This window comes from Clinocottus analis, unplaced genomic scaffold (assembly GCF_023055335.1).
Source record: "Clinocottus analis isolate CAN_PGR_092001 unplaced genomic scaffold, fCliAna1.0.p SCAF_8, whole genome shotgun sequence".
Lineage (NCBI taxonomy): Eukaryota > Metazoa > Chordata > Actinopteri > Perciformes > Cottidae > Clinocottus > Clinocottus analis.
In genome coordinates, this window is record NW_027176240.1 from 8,334,177 (window position 1) to 8,346,966 (window position 12,790).

The following is a 12,790-nucleotide window of genomic DNA, read 5'->3' on the forward strand; positions in this document are numbered from 1 at the left end:
GTAGGCGTAACATACACTTAGCAAATATATAGCTGGTATCACGGTAAACTGTCACTATTGTTTGCGATCCGCCGGTCAAATTTAGAGAAGGAGAAACTGTGACTTGTCCCTTTTTGTGCCCGGACTTGACGTTCACCACCTCAAGTATAAACATGTCGACAGAAAAGTGTTTCAGCAAAGGTAAGAATCTACATGCGTCCAGATGTTTGACTGCATACTGACTACCTGAGTGACTTTTTTTCTTACCTCAAAAGACGTACATTTGATTTCATTGTGCTCTTTGTAAACGTAGAAGAAGACGTGGTCTGACTGTAAAAAAAGTGAAAGGATGAAGTTCAAACAGACTGCTTTAACGTGGAATAATGAAATAAGTACATTTATAAAATGCATTACTTCAGTGAAGGTTGTAATGTTTGTACTTTGCTACTATTACAATTCCTGCATTTAAAAAGAGCAGGGGTAAGGGTATTATCAGATAATGTTATTGCAATCTAATACAAGTTAATGTATTCATACCGCAGAATGAATACATTAACATTGTTATTTTATGTATTGCATTACTGTGTTAATTTGTCATGGATGCACGTATCACCGTGGATGAAGCTTCTGGGGCTGATCCGGCCTCAGGTCGGCAGATCCGCCACACTCGAGGTGGGGCCAATATTTAAGGATTTCATTCTATATGTATATACGGATAGTTTAATCTGTAAAAATGAATTATACATTCCAAATGTTTATAGGTTTGGCATGTATAGATCATACATCAACTGTACAAAGAAACACATTACTGTAGCTATAAGATAAATTGGTATGAAGCACATTTGTTCCACTGAAATGATTTGAGGTTTAAGTATAAAAGTAGCATGAAATGAAAAGTGTTAAGTTTTGCAAAAAGTGCTCAAGTTGATCACTTGCCTAAATATTATTCTTACTCTTATGTGCTTGGATTTATAGTCTGCATTGGTTGTGATTTTAAAGCGCAAGTACAGAACAGTAACAGAGGTGACACTTGCATTCAGGCATGATTGGTAACAAACATAAATCATCATACTCTACAGTTGCACTTGGGCATTTATGGCAATTATAATATTTTTCTTTCAGGAAGTGCTGCACCCGGTCCCATCCCCAATGGCCACATCAGACTTTACAGCATGAGATTCTGCCCGTTCGCCCAGAGGGCCAGATTAGTGCTGAGTGCCAAAGGGATCAAGTAAATACACTTTAATTGTACATTATGTATTATTAAGTTTACTACTCCCCAAACTTGAAAAACGTGTGCTTTTGGATTATACAACCTGCTTTTGTCTTTCAGACATGATATTATCAACATCAACCTGAAAGACAAGCCTGAGTGGTTCCTTGAGAAGAATCCTCTTGGACTTGTTCCAACAATGGAGACACTTGCTGGTGAGCTGATATACGAGTCTCCCATTGTCTGTGACTACCTGGATGAAGTTTACCCAGAGAAGAAGCTGCTTCCTTCCTCTCCTTTCGGTAAAGCTCAGCAGAAGATGATGCTGGAGAATTATTCCAAGGTATCCTCCATGAAGTCTTGTATCTTTTTTGTTGTTGTATACTTTCTACTGTTACTATCAAATAATCATATTCATGCTACTGTTTATTTCAGATCATACCACTCTTTTACAAGATTGCAATGATGAGAAAGAGCGGTGCGGATGTCTCCGAACAGGAAGCTGAACTGAAAAATAAGTTTTCCAAACTAAATGAGGTAGGTTGCAAAGTCAAGTGCTCAGGATTCTTCACACGTTCGCCTGATTTCAGTAGATTGTGAGTCAAACTTTTCCCCTAAAATGAGAGCGAGCACAACGGTTAATGTGTGTCTACGGTTATAAGTGGTCCATGAAAATGAGGTAAGTGAGCTCAGCCATGTGTCAGTCTTTATCGACTGAACCTGGATAGTTTACCGTGTTTAATACAAGGCTAATGAACGTTTGTTTACTTTCCAGGACCTGGTTAACAAGAAGACCAAGTTCTTCGGTGGGGATTCCGTCACGATGATCGACTACATGATATGGCCATGGTTTGAGAGGCTGGAGACCTTTGAACTAAAACAGTAAGTGATACTTTCTCAAGACACTTACAAATAAATACATTTTATTTATGGAAGCATTTAACTCAAGGTCACCATAGAGGATAAAAAAAATACAAATCTGAGGTACAGTACAAAAGTAAGACATACAAGAAGAGCAGGGAATCTCATCAGAACAGAGCGAAACTAGTCTTCTTCCGTCATGACGTCCAATAGGTCACATTAAACAGTGCCGCTTTATGTTCCTGTGTTGTAATTAGGCGAATGAGTTGATTCCCGTTGTCTTTTCAGATGCCTTGACGGCACACCCGAGCTGAAGAACTGGACAGAGCTAATGTTTGAGGACAAGGCTGTCAAAGCCACAATGTACAGTGTGGAGAGCCACAATGTCTTCAAGAAGACCTACGCGGAGGGCAATCCTGACTACGACTATGGCCTGTAGAAAAGAAAGGCTCAAAACCTTGAACCGTCCCATTTATTATTAATATCCATCTTTTGGTTATGTTACTCTGCGGTCATGTCTCTTTTTCTAACTTGTATGAACTAAGAAAATATATTGTAGCAAATACTATGATGATATTTAATGGCCATTTATCTTGTGATGATTGAGGGGAATAATGAAAAAAATAATGGAAATGAGGTTCAGTGAAGTAAATTTGACTTAATGGGTTCACTTAATAAAAACTGGATGTAATGACTCTCGCCTGAATTTTCTGTTTGTTATAATAAATGATAACCCCACCCCCCGACTATGCAGGGTGATCTAATTTAATAAAATGAAGACCACACAGCAAAAATGTAACCGGCAAAACAAAGGCTTTTTGATAAGCAATACAAAACATTGCATGATTTATAGCTGCCCATCAGATCTGCAACACTATGAATGAAAACAAAAGCACTGCTATATTGTTTAGACCGGCATTAAACGAGAGGTATTTCTGTTAAAATGATTTACCAACTGACAAAAGTGCATCGTGTTTTCTTTGAAAAGGTAAAAGGTGGAATGCATTTCTAAAATTATCATTTTCATGCTTCCCTTAATGATAGACAAATATCTATTGGGAAAATCTCCCCAGCAGGTTACCTGATAAAAGAAGCAATATGACAGATTTGATAATCACTTCAAAATACCCATCATATCTGTTTACAAATGAACCCACTGTTTGAATTATGCTCATATATTGTATGGAGCCCCTTAGTCACACTGGTTACCTGTCAAGTGTGAAAGCAGCAGCGAGAAAAACAACTTCATGTCAAGCTGTAACTAAAATAACAGTGCACCTTCTTCATGAGTAATTGTGCATCACGTGCGACTAATTGTAACAGTGAAAGATATTTAAAGATCTGCCCGCACTTAAAGTCACGATAAGAAATATGGCCAAAACTCACAAGCTTGCATCCGGCCTGCGGTGCAAAGCACGGTTGGATACGTGCGGCGTGTATTCTTGTATGAGCACATTCGCATTTCTCAACATCTCGTGGAAATGGCCGACCGTTGCCGCATAAAGCTCCCTCTGCAACACCAGAGACCGGAACAGGTTGACAGGCTCTGCTTTGCGAAATATCTCAGGAACCTGGACTTCCTGTGGCACTTTACTGTTCCCAATCAGAACGTGATGAAGGCTCTTCTCGTGTAGGCTCTTCTGCAAAAAGCTGAGCACATCCCGAAGCCTGTGCTCCGTACTCTCAATGCTCCATGCAGAGGGCCTTCCAGTCAGCAACAAGTGCAACAGAGCAGTCTTCACGTGGTAGTTAGTGAGGGCACTTTTTCCTGTGAGCTCTGTCTGCTTCCGGTGGAGGAAAGTAACAATCTGAAGGCAGTGCAAATGACAGGAATTTTGTGGCAGGCGTTTCGAGAAATGTTTCAGCAAATTCCTCTCGTAGACAGCAAACGAGAGCTGCCAGCATGGGTCAGGAGCGTTGTCACAATCTGACGGGAAGTGTGAGACAAAATAAGCATCCGTCTCTTCCAGCTGAACCACCGGTATGATGTTCATTACGACCACTTTCCCCGAGCGGAATCTGATTTTCAGAGCGCCGGCGGCATCAAGGTCGCGAAAATTGAGCTCAAAGTCGTATTTGTAAGAGATGCGTCCCCACGCTTTGGTGACCGAGATCTGAAACCACTTCATGACTTGATCTTTGGCTAAGAAACGTGTGTTCCTGGAGCACAGCAGTTCATCGGGACTGCGGCCCACTTTGAGTGCATCAACCTTGCTGTGCAACAGACAAAGCATGTCCTCTCCTAGGTCTGCAGAGCCACAGAGACAGTCCTCCTCGTTCTCTCCAAACCTGGTCAGCTTTATCCTGCCGCAGCCCTGCATGTCCGGAGGCATGTCACTGGAGGGGCTGCACCAGAGGTGGAACTGGAAGGAGTACGGCTCTGGAGGCCAGAACGGTACGAGAAGGTCGCACATTAGTGGCTTGCACACCTTCCACGACTCGAACATACTTCCGATCCCGACAAAGTCCCCGACTTCCATGTCCGCCTGCCTGTCACACACGCTCCTGAGCGATTCCAGCAAGTCATCTGCAAAACCTTCGACAAAGCCCCTCACCCTCCAGTTTTCATGGGCTGAAGTGGAGGCGCAGTTGTCGCAGAAGTTGCTCAGGATATTCTTATCTAGCACCACCGTCTTGGGGGTGATGAATCCGCCCTCTGAAAAGACGTCTTCATCCTCAACTGGTTGAATTTCTGTGTCAGCACCACCCTGCAACCTGCACACTTCAATAGCGAAGAAGATAAGGAAAGACACAGTGCTCCAAAAGTACCGACTAGACCCTTCCTCCGAGCTGGTTTCTTCCGGCTCTTCCTCCAGCTGTGAAAGCTCTTCTTCAAGCCTTGCCTGCTCCATTTTCAGCCGCTCCTCATGCTCCCGCATACGAGCCATCAGCTCCTCGTCCTGGTCCGGGAGCGTGGTGTTCTCTTGAGGAAAGAGCAAGGGGTGGTTTAATATGGCGGCGGCCACCACCATACACACTCGTGCAATGGCCCCCTGCATCTTCAGCTTGTTTCCAACATGCACATTTAAGCACAGCGCAGGTGTCCAGGCAGCTGCAGCTCAGAACCTGAAACAAAATCATAAAGTTAATATATATATATGTATATATATATATATATGTATATATATATATTTTTGAATCTAGTTTACTGTTTAATAAAGCACTCCACCCAAGGGGGAAGCACAGATTGTACCTCTAAATATAGAGGCAATGCTAAGTGACAGAGAGTGACGCACTTATCAGACTGTGGAACATGGGAGGAAGGAAGATTGGTCCCTTTGCCCGCCCCTTTTCTGATAACCTCTTTAGTTACTAACATTGTGCCTGTTAACATCCTGTTACCATTTTGTCCAAAACAAAATGAATAACACCGCCCTTTTTGGAAAATGTCCCAAAAATGAGATTATATACAATGAAATTCAGCTTGTCAGTGAAACAATGCGGGAAACGCTTAAACTGATGTTATTATCTTCTTTCCTGGACGTCAGATAACCGACATGTCATGCAATCTATTGCACAGAAGAGGAAATTACAGAAGTCTCTTGCTTTTAGTAGAAGTTAAAGAGACAACTGCACACTGCACTGGTGACTGAATCTAGATAACATGATTATAATATTTAAAGGAATAATAATGCCTTTCAAACAAGGCTTCTTTCCTTCGTCAAATAAGTGACCGAAAAATGAGAAGTACATTATGAGCTCACTGCGACATCACGAGAGGATGAGCAGTTCTGTCAGACGTCAGCTATAAAATGACAGCAGTAATGGCAGAGTGTGTGCAGCCACAGAGCCAGGGAAACTTCCCATGACTTACTCGCTGGGCTGTTTTCCAACACTTACATGGTTCAGTCCATCCAAACAAACATCGGCCTGACAGAAGGAGGTCTGTGCATGTCGAACATGTAGTCCAAATAAACTAGGCCAGAATCCTTAGACTCCAAAAATACTCGGTTAAAAGTAAAACTACTAGGATACACACATGTTGTGCAGCCGGTCAAGTTTGGAGGAGACTTTAAATATCACTTGCTCTTGCTATGCTTCATTTAGGATATTTTTTATATGAAACCTCTTAATCTGTAATGTAGCCAGTAACGACAGCTGTCAAATAAATGTATTGGAGTAAGAAGCATACTATTCCTCGTAAAATAAATGTATGGTTGTAAAGAGTACACGGAAATGGAATTACTCAAGTAATGTATCAACTATTACATTGTGAAGTAATATTATAGTATGTATAACATTAAAGTGATGCAGTGTTGCATCAGTAAGTAAAATCCAAAAAAAAAGAACATAAATTAATCAGAGACAGATCACGATTCATAATGAGTACTTTTGATACTGCAAGTTTATTTTAATGACAATACTTTTGTAGGCTAGTCATTTTGAATGCAGGTCTATACCAACTATATTACTTCTAAAGCGTAATATCGCTACTTTTATTTGAGTAACAGATACTTTTGCACTTATTGGAAGCACTTCAGCTTAAAAAGGAGAAGTCTTTCAACACCCACTATGACGTCATGTCTTACACACACATGGCCAACGGTTACCACCTCGGTTGTCAAAATAGTAATCCGCTCATCATGGAAATGTCGCGGAAGAAATACATAATTTCAGACACATGAGTCACTTCGCAGCTAATAAACGGGGCTTCACCGTAGCTGTGTGAAGCATTGAAGCAAAAAAAAAAAAAAAAAGAAACAATCAAGACGTTTAGCTTTCAGCAAATATAAGCAACACGCATCATCAAACATAGTGAGCCTACCTTTGAGCTCTTCTCGGTCTAATGTCATGGTGATACACTTGTGTTGATGGCACTCCGGTGAAAGCAGCCTCATCCAACTCATGTGAACAACGAGGGAAACTATTTCACAGCCTCTTTTCTTATTTCCTGCCTGTGCGCTCCACCCAGACACAGAGACACCGCCCAGTTCTCCTCGTCTTCAACCAAAAGAGGCAAGCTGGGACTTCTCAGTGGCTGTGACGAGCATGGATAAGTGCATATCATACATACACGGTGGGCACATTCACTTTCAAAATGTTGTGTCCATTAATCTGATTGAATTTTAAATCAGTCTAAATAGCAATATTTGCATTCAGCAACAGTTAACTGTCAGGGCCCTTTCCCCCAGGGATTCTTTGAGAGTTGTTTAATTAAAGGTTTGGTGTGAAATGAGCCACGTGACAGATGTTGGAATTTCATACATGCCGAAACCAAATGGCCAGTTTTTAAATGACTGCCATCTTAAGATTCACATGTGATTAAAGAGATCTTTTTAACTTCACATATGCAGAAAGTAAATGTCACATGTGATGTGAAACATGTGAAATTGTGTGATGTTATTAACTGCTATTGATAAAAATATTAACTCACTATTAACAAACCATGAACTATCTGTTGCATAATTTACTATGAACTGAACTATAAGTAATAATTATTAAAAATTATCAGAATATTTACTTAAATAAAAGTACTACTACACTGTAAAACTACTCCATTAAGTAAGTCCCTGCACTGAAAATGTTATGTGAAAGTATGTAATCATTATGATTTTAGAGAAATAACAAATAGTGTGCATCCACAGGGTGGCGCTTCATGCATAAGCAAATTGGTCTGAAAGTAGAGAAGGCAAGAGACAAATCGAACAGGGTTTATTCAGGATTAACCGCAACGACCCAAACGTTGGCCTTTAAACGCTGACGTCCAGGCATGAAACACATCAAAATGCCGTTCTTCATTATTAGACAATGTTGCATCAACACTGGGAATCTTATGTCGGTGTCAACCTCAAACAAACAAATACAATTGCATACTATTCAAAGTGATGGATTATAGCAGTGCCTCTGTAAATGCCCTGTTTAGCTGTGTCTACAATGTAAAACCCCTCAGGAAATGCTTGTGTCTTACGTCATCAACACCTCCCATCACGAAGTATAAAGCCGTCAGTACAGTTAACTTGTCAAACAATGCAGAAATGACGACCTCAGAGGGCACAGAGAGGCTCCTGCAGATGTGTAGGGGCTTCATCAGAGCGCCATCTTTTGACCAGGGTGCACTGTTCCAAGAGCCAGCCTCAAAACGAGACGACATGGGCGAAGGCTTGGAGGTGCTTGCGCAAAATTCTCCTCAACTCTGCGGTTTCATTTTCTGCGTTTCTGTTGTGCACAGGTTCTGGAGGCACGGGATTTCTCCAGCACTGGCACCGAAGATGCTGACCGCTGTCCAGGACGTGCCGGCCTGCCTCCTCCTGTTCGACATGCGGTACGTTTTGTGGCGTCGGCGACAGCTACAACATCATAAAGTGCACTGGCTCTCTCACTTCTTCCACAAGGAGCACCACCTCTACACGGCCAACTTCTCCCGGCGACAGAAAACATAAGGGGCCTAAGAGATACTGAGCGTCAGCTTGTTTGCGAGAATAAAACAATTAGGAGGTGTAATAATGTTACTATTACAAAATAAGAGCGTAAAATAGCAATAACAATACAGATACATATTTTTTGAGTGAATATAAAGAAGTAACACTTGGCCTAAAAAATGCTTTTAAATGTGGGACTTATTAAATTACTAAATACAGTTATTGCAACAAGCTAAAGGGCAGTAGAAGTTTAAATAGTTTTTAAGGTTGTATTCTGGTTTTAAGATTAGGGAAGGATGGCTGATCAGAAAAATCTGTCTTTGAGAAATAGGCAATAAAAAACTAGGCCACTCACAACACATTAGGAACACAAAGTGATATATTCCCCAAAAATACATTTAATGAGGTTTAATACATAATACACAAGCCATGGCACATATGGACTTTGTTCAGCTTTTGACCAGCATCGTTTTATCTATACAAGAATCTTATCTTTTTTTTCAAGTGGAAGCGAAAAAATCTTTTACATTTTACATCACACAAGTCATTTAAAATCTAACATTAAAATTCAGCTGTAACAAAGTTCAAGTAAAGACAGAGACATCTCATTCAAAATACTAATTCATACAGACAACACCGCAAATATTTAAAAAGTGCTCACAATTGACACATTCAAGGAGGAGACACTATATTTAACACCTTCCCTGCTTTGCCCTTTTTGTCCATACGTTGAAGGATTTGGATCAAGTTCCTTGAGGCTTCCTTTCCATGCCTCTCCACCCAGATCTGTAGTAGTTGAAATGTCTGTTCCTGACTATTGTTAGGGTGGTCCAGTTGACAAGAGTCAATCATAGCATTTGATATGCCGCTGCGCAATGCTATAGCGCGCATATCCTTCCATCCAATCATTTCTGCAATGTCAGTCAGGTGAGGCTCGAGATCAACAAGTGGAGCTACGGGAAAGACAGGAAAAGTGCGGATTAATGTGATGAAGCAAACAACATAATATCACATCTTTATTGTTCTTGAAGAGGCATTCCAATGGACACAAAACACCAATCTGGCCTGTTTTAAGACTGCTGCTCACATCTTTCATGTGTTCAGGGATTCATTTAGGTCTGGTGTTGTGCTATTGAGTTAGAAATAAGTAGTGAGAAACATAATGTTACTCACTACTGGTAAGGACAACACTAAATAAAATACAATCCTCCCAAACAGAAATCATCAAACATACGCACAATATAAGACTGATTATTGACCTAAAATGAAATGTCAATTCAGTCTGATTAGCAATTAATCCGGTATTTAATCTAACGTGCTCAAAATATATAGAAAAGGCGATTAAAGCTCTGATATTGCATCAATACAAAAAAGCATTCTAGGTATTTTCTTACCTGAAAGAGACTGCATCTCCTGAGAAACAGAAGAAGCATGACCGTTAATTTATAACAAATTACAAGTCCACAGTGATAAAGTAACACACTGCTTCCACAGGCTTTACAAAGATGTCACAGCACAGTGGAACAGACACAGAGCAAGCACACTGACATGGACATCAAAGGTTTCAGACAACTAACCTGCACCTCCTCTAGAAAGGGGCAGCTATACCAACATTAGAGGAGAGACAGAACAGTGTTTATCATACATGCACACGTGTATATGTGTGACAAAAGAGGAGAGATAAAAACATGAAAACGACCAAACTTCCTCACAGGTGGTCAGAGAGTTATAAATGGGCTTAAAGAGATAACTGGAGGATAACTCACCACATCAGCCTCCGGTGGCTTTTGGATCTGCTGTCTCGCCCCTTATCAGATGAATTAGGAAAAAGAAACATATTATTAAGTAGTGATAAAAACGTTTGAATTGAACGTGAGCAGAACCACTGGCAATATCACTGCACTTTCCTAGTTTTACTGAGAAACATGTGAGGTTCTAGTGCTCTCTAATGGTCTCAGAAAATTTAGATGAGAATTACTTACGGCGGCGTTTCCTGATACAAAAGAATGCAAGAAGAGCAAGTAGGACTACTACGAATACGACAATGCCAATTATTATTCCAATATTATGTACCCCTGAAACACAAAGACACATTATAGTTGATCACAAACGAAATGATGACACTTCTAATTATGAATACACTGAAGCCATCATGATGAAATAATGCTTAACCATACCTTCAACTTTTTCATTGCAGACTGTGTTATTGTTGGATGTACAGGCTACTTTGATGCCCTCTGGACACCTTCAAACAAAAGGAAAAAGAAGAATACAATTTGTTTTATGTTATACTGCTGGCAGTCTATGAGGACGGGCCAATAAACATGCTGTGAAACCTGTTTGAAGACATTTATTTAAGAAGCTGTACATACATCTTCTAGTTTAGGCACATTAGACAGAACATAACTTACTCTTTACAAGGATTGCAGATTATACATGTTTCTGTTCCACCGCTGCAGTAGTGATCCTTTTTACATTGGCACTTAGTGTCACTTGCAGAGGTACAGGATTGCTTCACCTCTCGATTGGCTAAAAGAACCGTAAAACCACACAACTGACATTAGAGGGGCAGACCGAACTTCACACTGATTTGAACCGTATTCTTCCTTTCAAAAAAAAACAAACAGTGATGTCCCATTGTGTGTATACCATTAGGTTGTGAGCAAGATGTGCAGGGCTCACAAGACTCCAAGCTATTAGGCTGACTTCTGTAAGTGTCCTGGGCGCAGTGCTTGCAGTCCCCATATTGTTTACTCGTAGTGCAGTGCGCCTTCAGGTACTGACCTATAGCATGGGGACACACACAGGAGCCATAGGCAGAAAAAAGCAAATGAATCAGTTTGCGCCAGGCCATAATTTACACAGCCACACAGAGAGCCACACAGAAATGTATTCTAGCCAGTAAGACCACCACTAACAGTTGGGTGTCCCAACAACATATGTATGATGTAGACCTAGCTCACAGGATGAGCCTACAAGTAAAGAGGCTGGGATGTATTATGTCAAGAGATACTACCCAGGGGCCCCAGTCCACAAGGGCTCAAAAGACCATGACATAGGCATCAGTTACTTTCTGGTTAATGTATTGCACAATAAAAACTGAAATGTTAGGTGTTAGTAGGTATTTTTGCACTTTTTTTGAGGCACTGTCTTGTCAAAGGGCCCTGTATCAAAACGTTGTTTGAGCATTTTAAGTTAATATTCTGCTTTCATGGTGTATATTATTGCACTATCGCAAAAACGTAGACGCCTGGGAGATGCTGAGCCTCAGCTTCTTCACGAGAATAACAAAACAGATACATATTTCTAAGTAAAAAAGTAACACTTGGAATATATGTTAAGTCTGTGGAGTACAATTGCTTTTAAATGTGGGACTTATAACATGACTATACAGTTTTTGCCAGCCAAAGAGCAGTGCAAGTTGTATTCTGGCTTAGAGACCACACACATACACACACACACAGCCTCCACGGTGGGGACCTCTACCCACCGGCGGCACACAGACAGCAGGTCCTTCCGTCGTGCTCGTACACGCCGTCGACACACGGAAGGCTGTCGTTCCTCCCCTCCGCGGACGAAGTGGCGCTGAAGAGGCAGCGACAAAAACGAAAGTGAAAGTGAAGTTTTGTAATCTCTATTAGCGAGAAGAAATACCCGATAATTACGCCTTTTTTTTGTATTTGTTTCAATCGCCTAACGTGTATTGCTGTCGTGGTAGTTACTCGACGCTTTCCTGACTTTCCATGGATACCTGAACTCAGGTGTTGTGTCATCGGCGCGTAAATTCCCTTGAATCCCACCCGAGCATTACCGCCACAACCCCGTGAACTAATATAAAGTCCCCATGACATCTCTAACATACATCGCAAACGTCATAACTGCGGTTTGTGTGACTGTACTTACACGTGCGCGAGGAAGGAGGCCAACACACCGAAGATACACCACACAGGAAGCCTGCTCGAAACGGCTGCCATCACGCTGCTGTACGTGATGAAATGGTGCTCCAGTCAGTAGGATACAGATCACAGCCTGGGGGTGGAGGCGGCGACTTAAGGGGGGATTTTTTTTCTTCTTTTTCTTACGTGCATCACTTTCTCAGTTTCTGACACGAGGAGACTCCAGTATGTCTGCTTATAACGAAGCCTGTGTATCAAAAATAAATAGTTGTATTCATATGTTTCCAACTGTACGTCGGGATACAACAAAGTTGATGTGATTTGGTTGTCGTCATTGTCAAAATATAATAGGACATCCCGAATCAATCAACTCTAAGCACGGCCTCACAGTTAGCCGTTCATTTGTACTGGCTGTACATTTTATTTAGCAACATGAAGGTCTACTCTACATTGTGTTTCAAAGCCCTCTCCATGATGCTAGG

The 12,790-nt window shown here is 41.2% G+C and overlaps 3 protein-coding genes across 4 annotated transcripts; 1 reads left to right on the plus strand and 2 right to left on the minus strand.

Annotated features, from left to right (window-relative positions):
- Position 1: 1 nt before the first annotated feature.
- LOC137779671 (glutathione S-transferase omega-1-like) lies at positions 2-2,747 on the plus strand. The gene is made up of 6 exons (XM_068567788.1): positions 2-180; positions 1,102-1,210; positions 1,313-1,535; positions 1,628-1,729; positions 1,968-2,074; positions 2,342-2,747. The coding sequence occupies exons 1-6, from the start codon at positions 153-155 to the stop codon at positions 2,490-2,492; spliced, it is 720 nt and encodes a 239-aa protein (XP_068423889.1). The 5' UTR covers positions 2-152; the 3' UTR covers positions 2,493-2,747.
- itprip (inositol 1,4,5-trisphosphate receptor interacting protein) lies at positions 2,131-6,896 on the minus strand. The gene is made up of 2 exons (XM_068567787.1): positions 6,819-6,896; positions 2,131-5,119 (listed from the first exon to the last, which is right to left on the minus strand). Exon 2 carries the CDS (start codon positions 5,050-5,052, stop codon positions 3,436-3,438), a length of 1,617 nt encoding a protein of 538 aa, XP_068423888.1. The 5' UTR covers positions 5,053-5,119; positions 6,819-6,896; the 3' UTR covers positions 2,131-3,435.
- A 1,918-nt stretch (positions 6,897-8,814) lies between these two features.
- Positions 8,815-12,433, minus strand: fas (Fas cell surface death receptor). Of its 2 annotated transcripts, XM_068568268.1 has the most exons (10): positions 12,316-12,433; positions 11,903-11,997; positions 11,062-11,196; positions 10,824-10,941; positions 10,590-10,657; positions 10,395-10,487; positions 10,179-10,219; positions 9,990-10,014; positions 9,807-9,825; positions 9,213-9,365 (listed from the first exon to the last, which is right to left on the minus strand). In XM_068568268.1, the coding sequence occupies exons 1-10, from the start codon at positions 12,384-12,386 to the stop codon at positions 9,353-9,355; spliced, it is 678 nt and encodes a 225-aa protein (XP_068424369.1). In that variant the 5' UTR covers positions 12,387-12,433; the 3' UTR covers positions 9,213-9,352. The 2 variants fall into 2 exon arrangements, with proteins under 2 accessions (XP_068424368.1, XP_068424369.1); XM_068568267.1 differs by lacking the exon at positions 9,990-10,014 and having other exon boundaries at positions 8,815-9,365.
- Between the last annotated feature and the right edge of the window lie 357 nt (positions 12,434-12,790).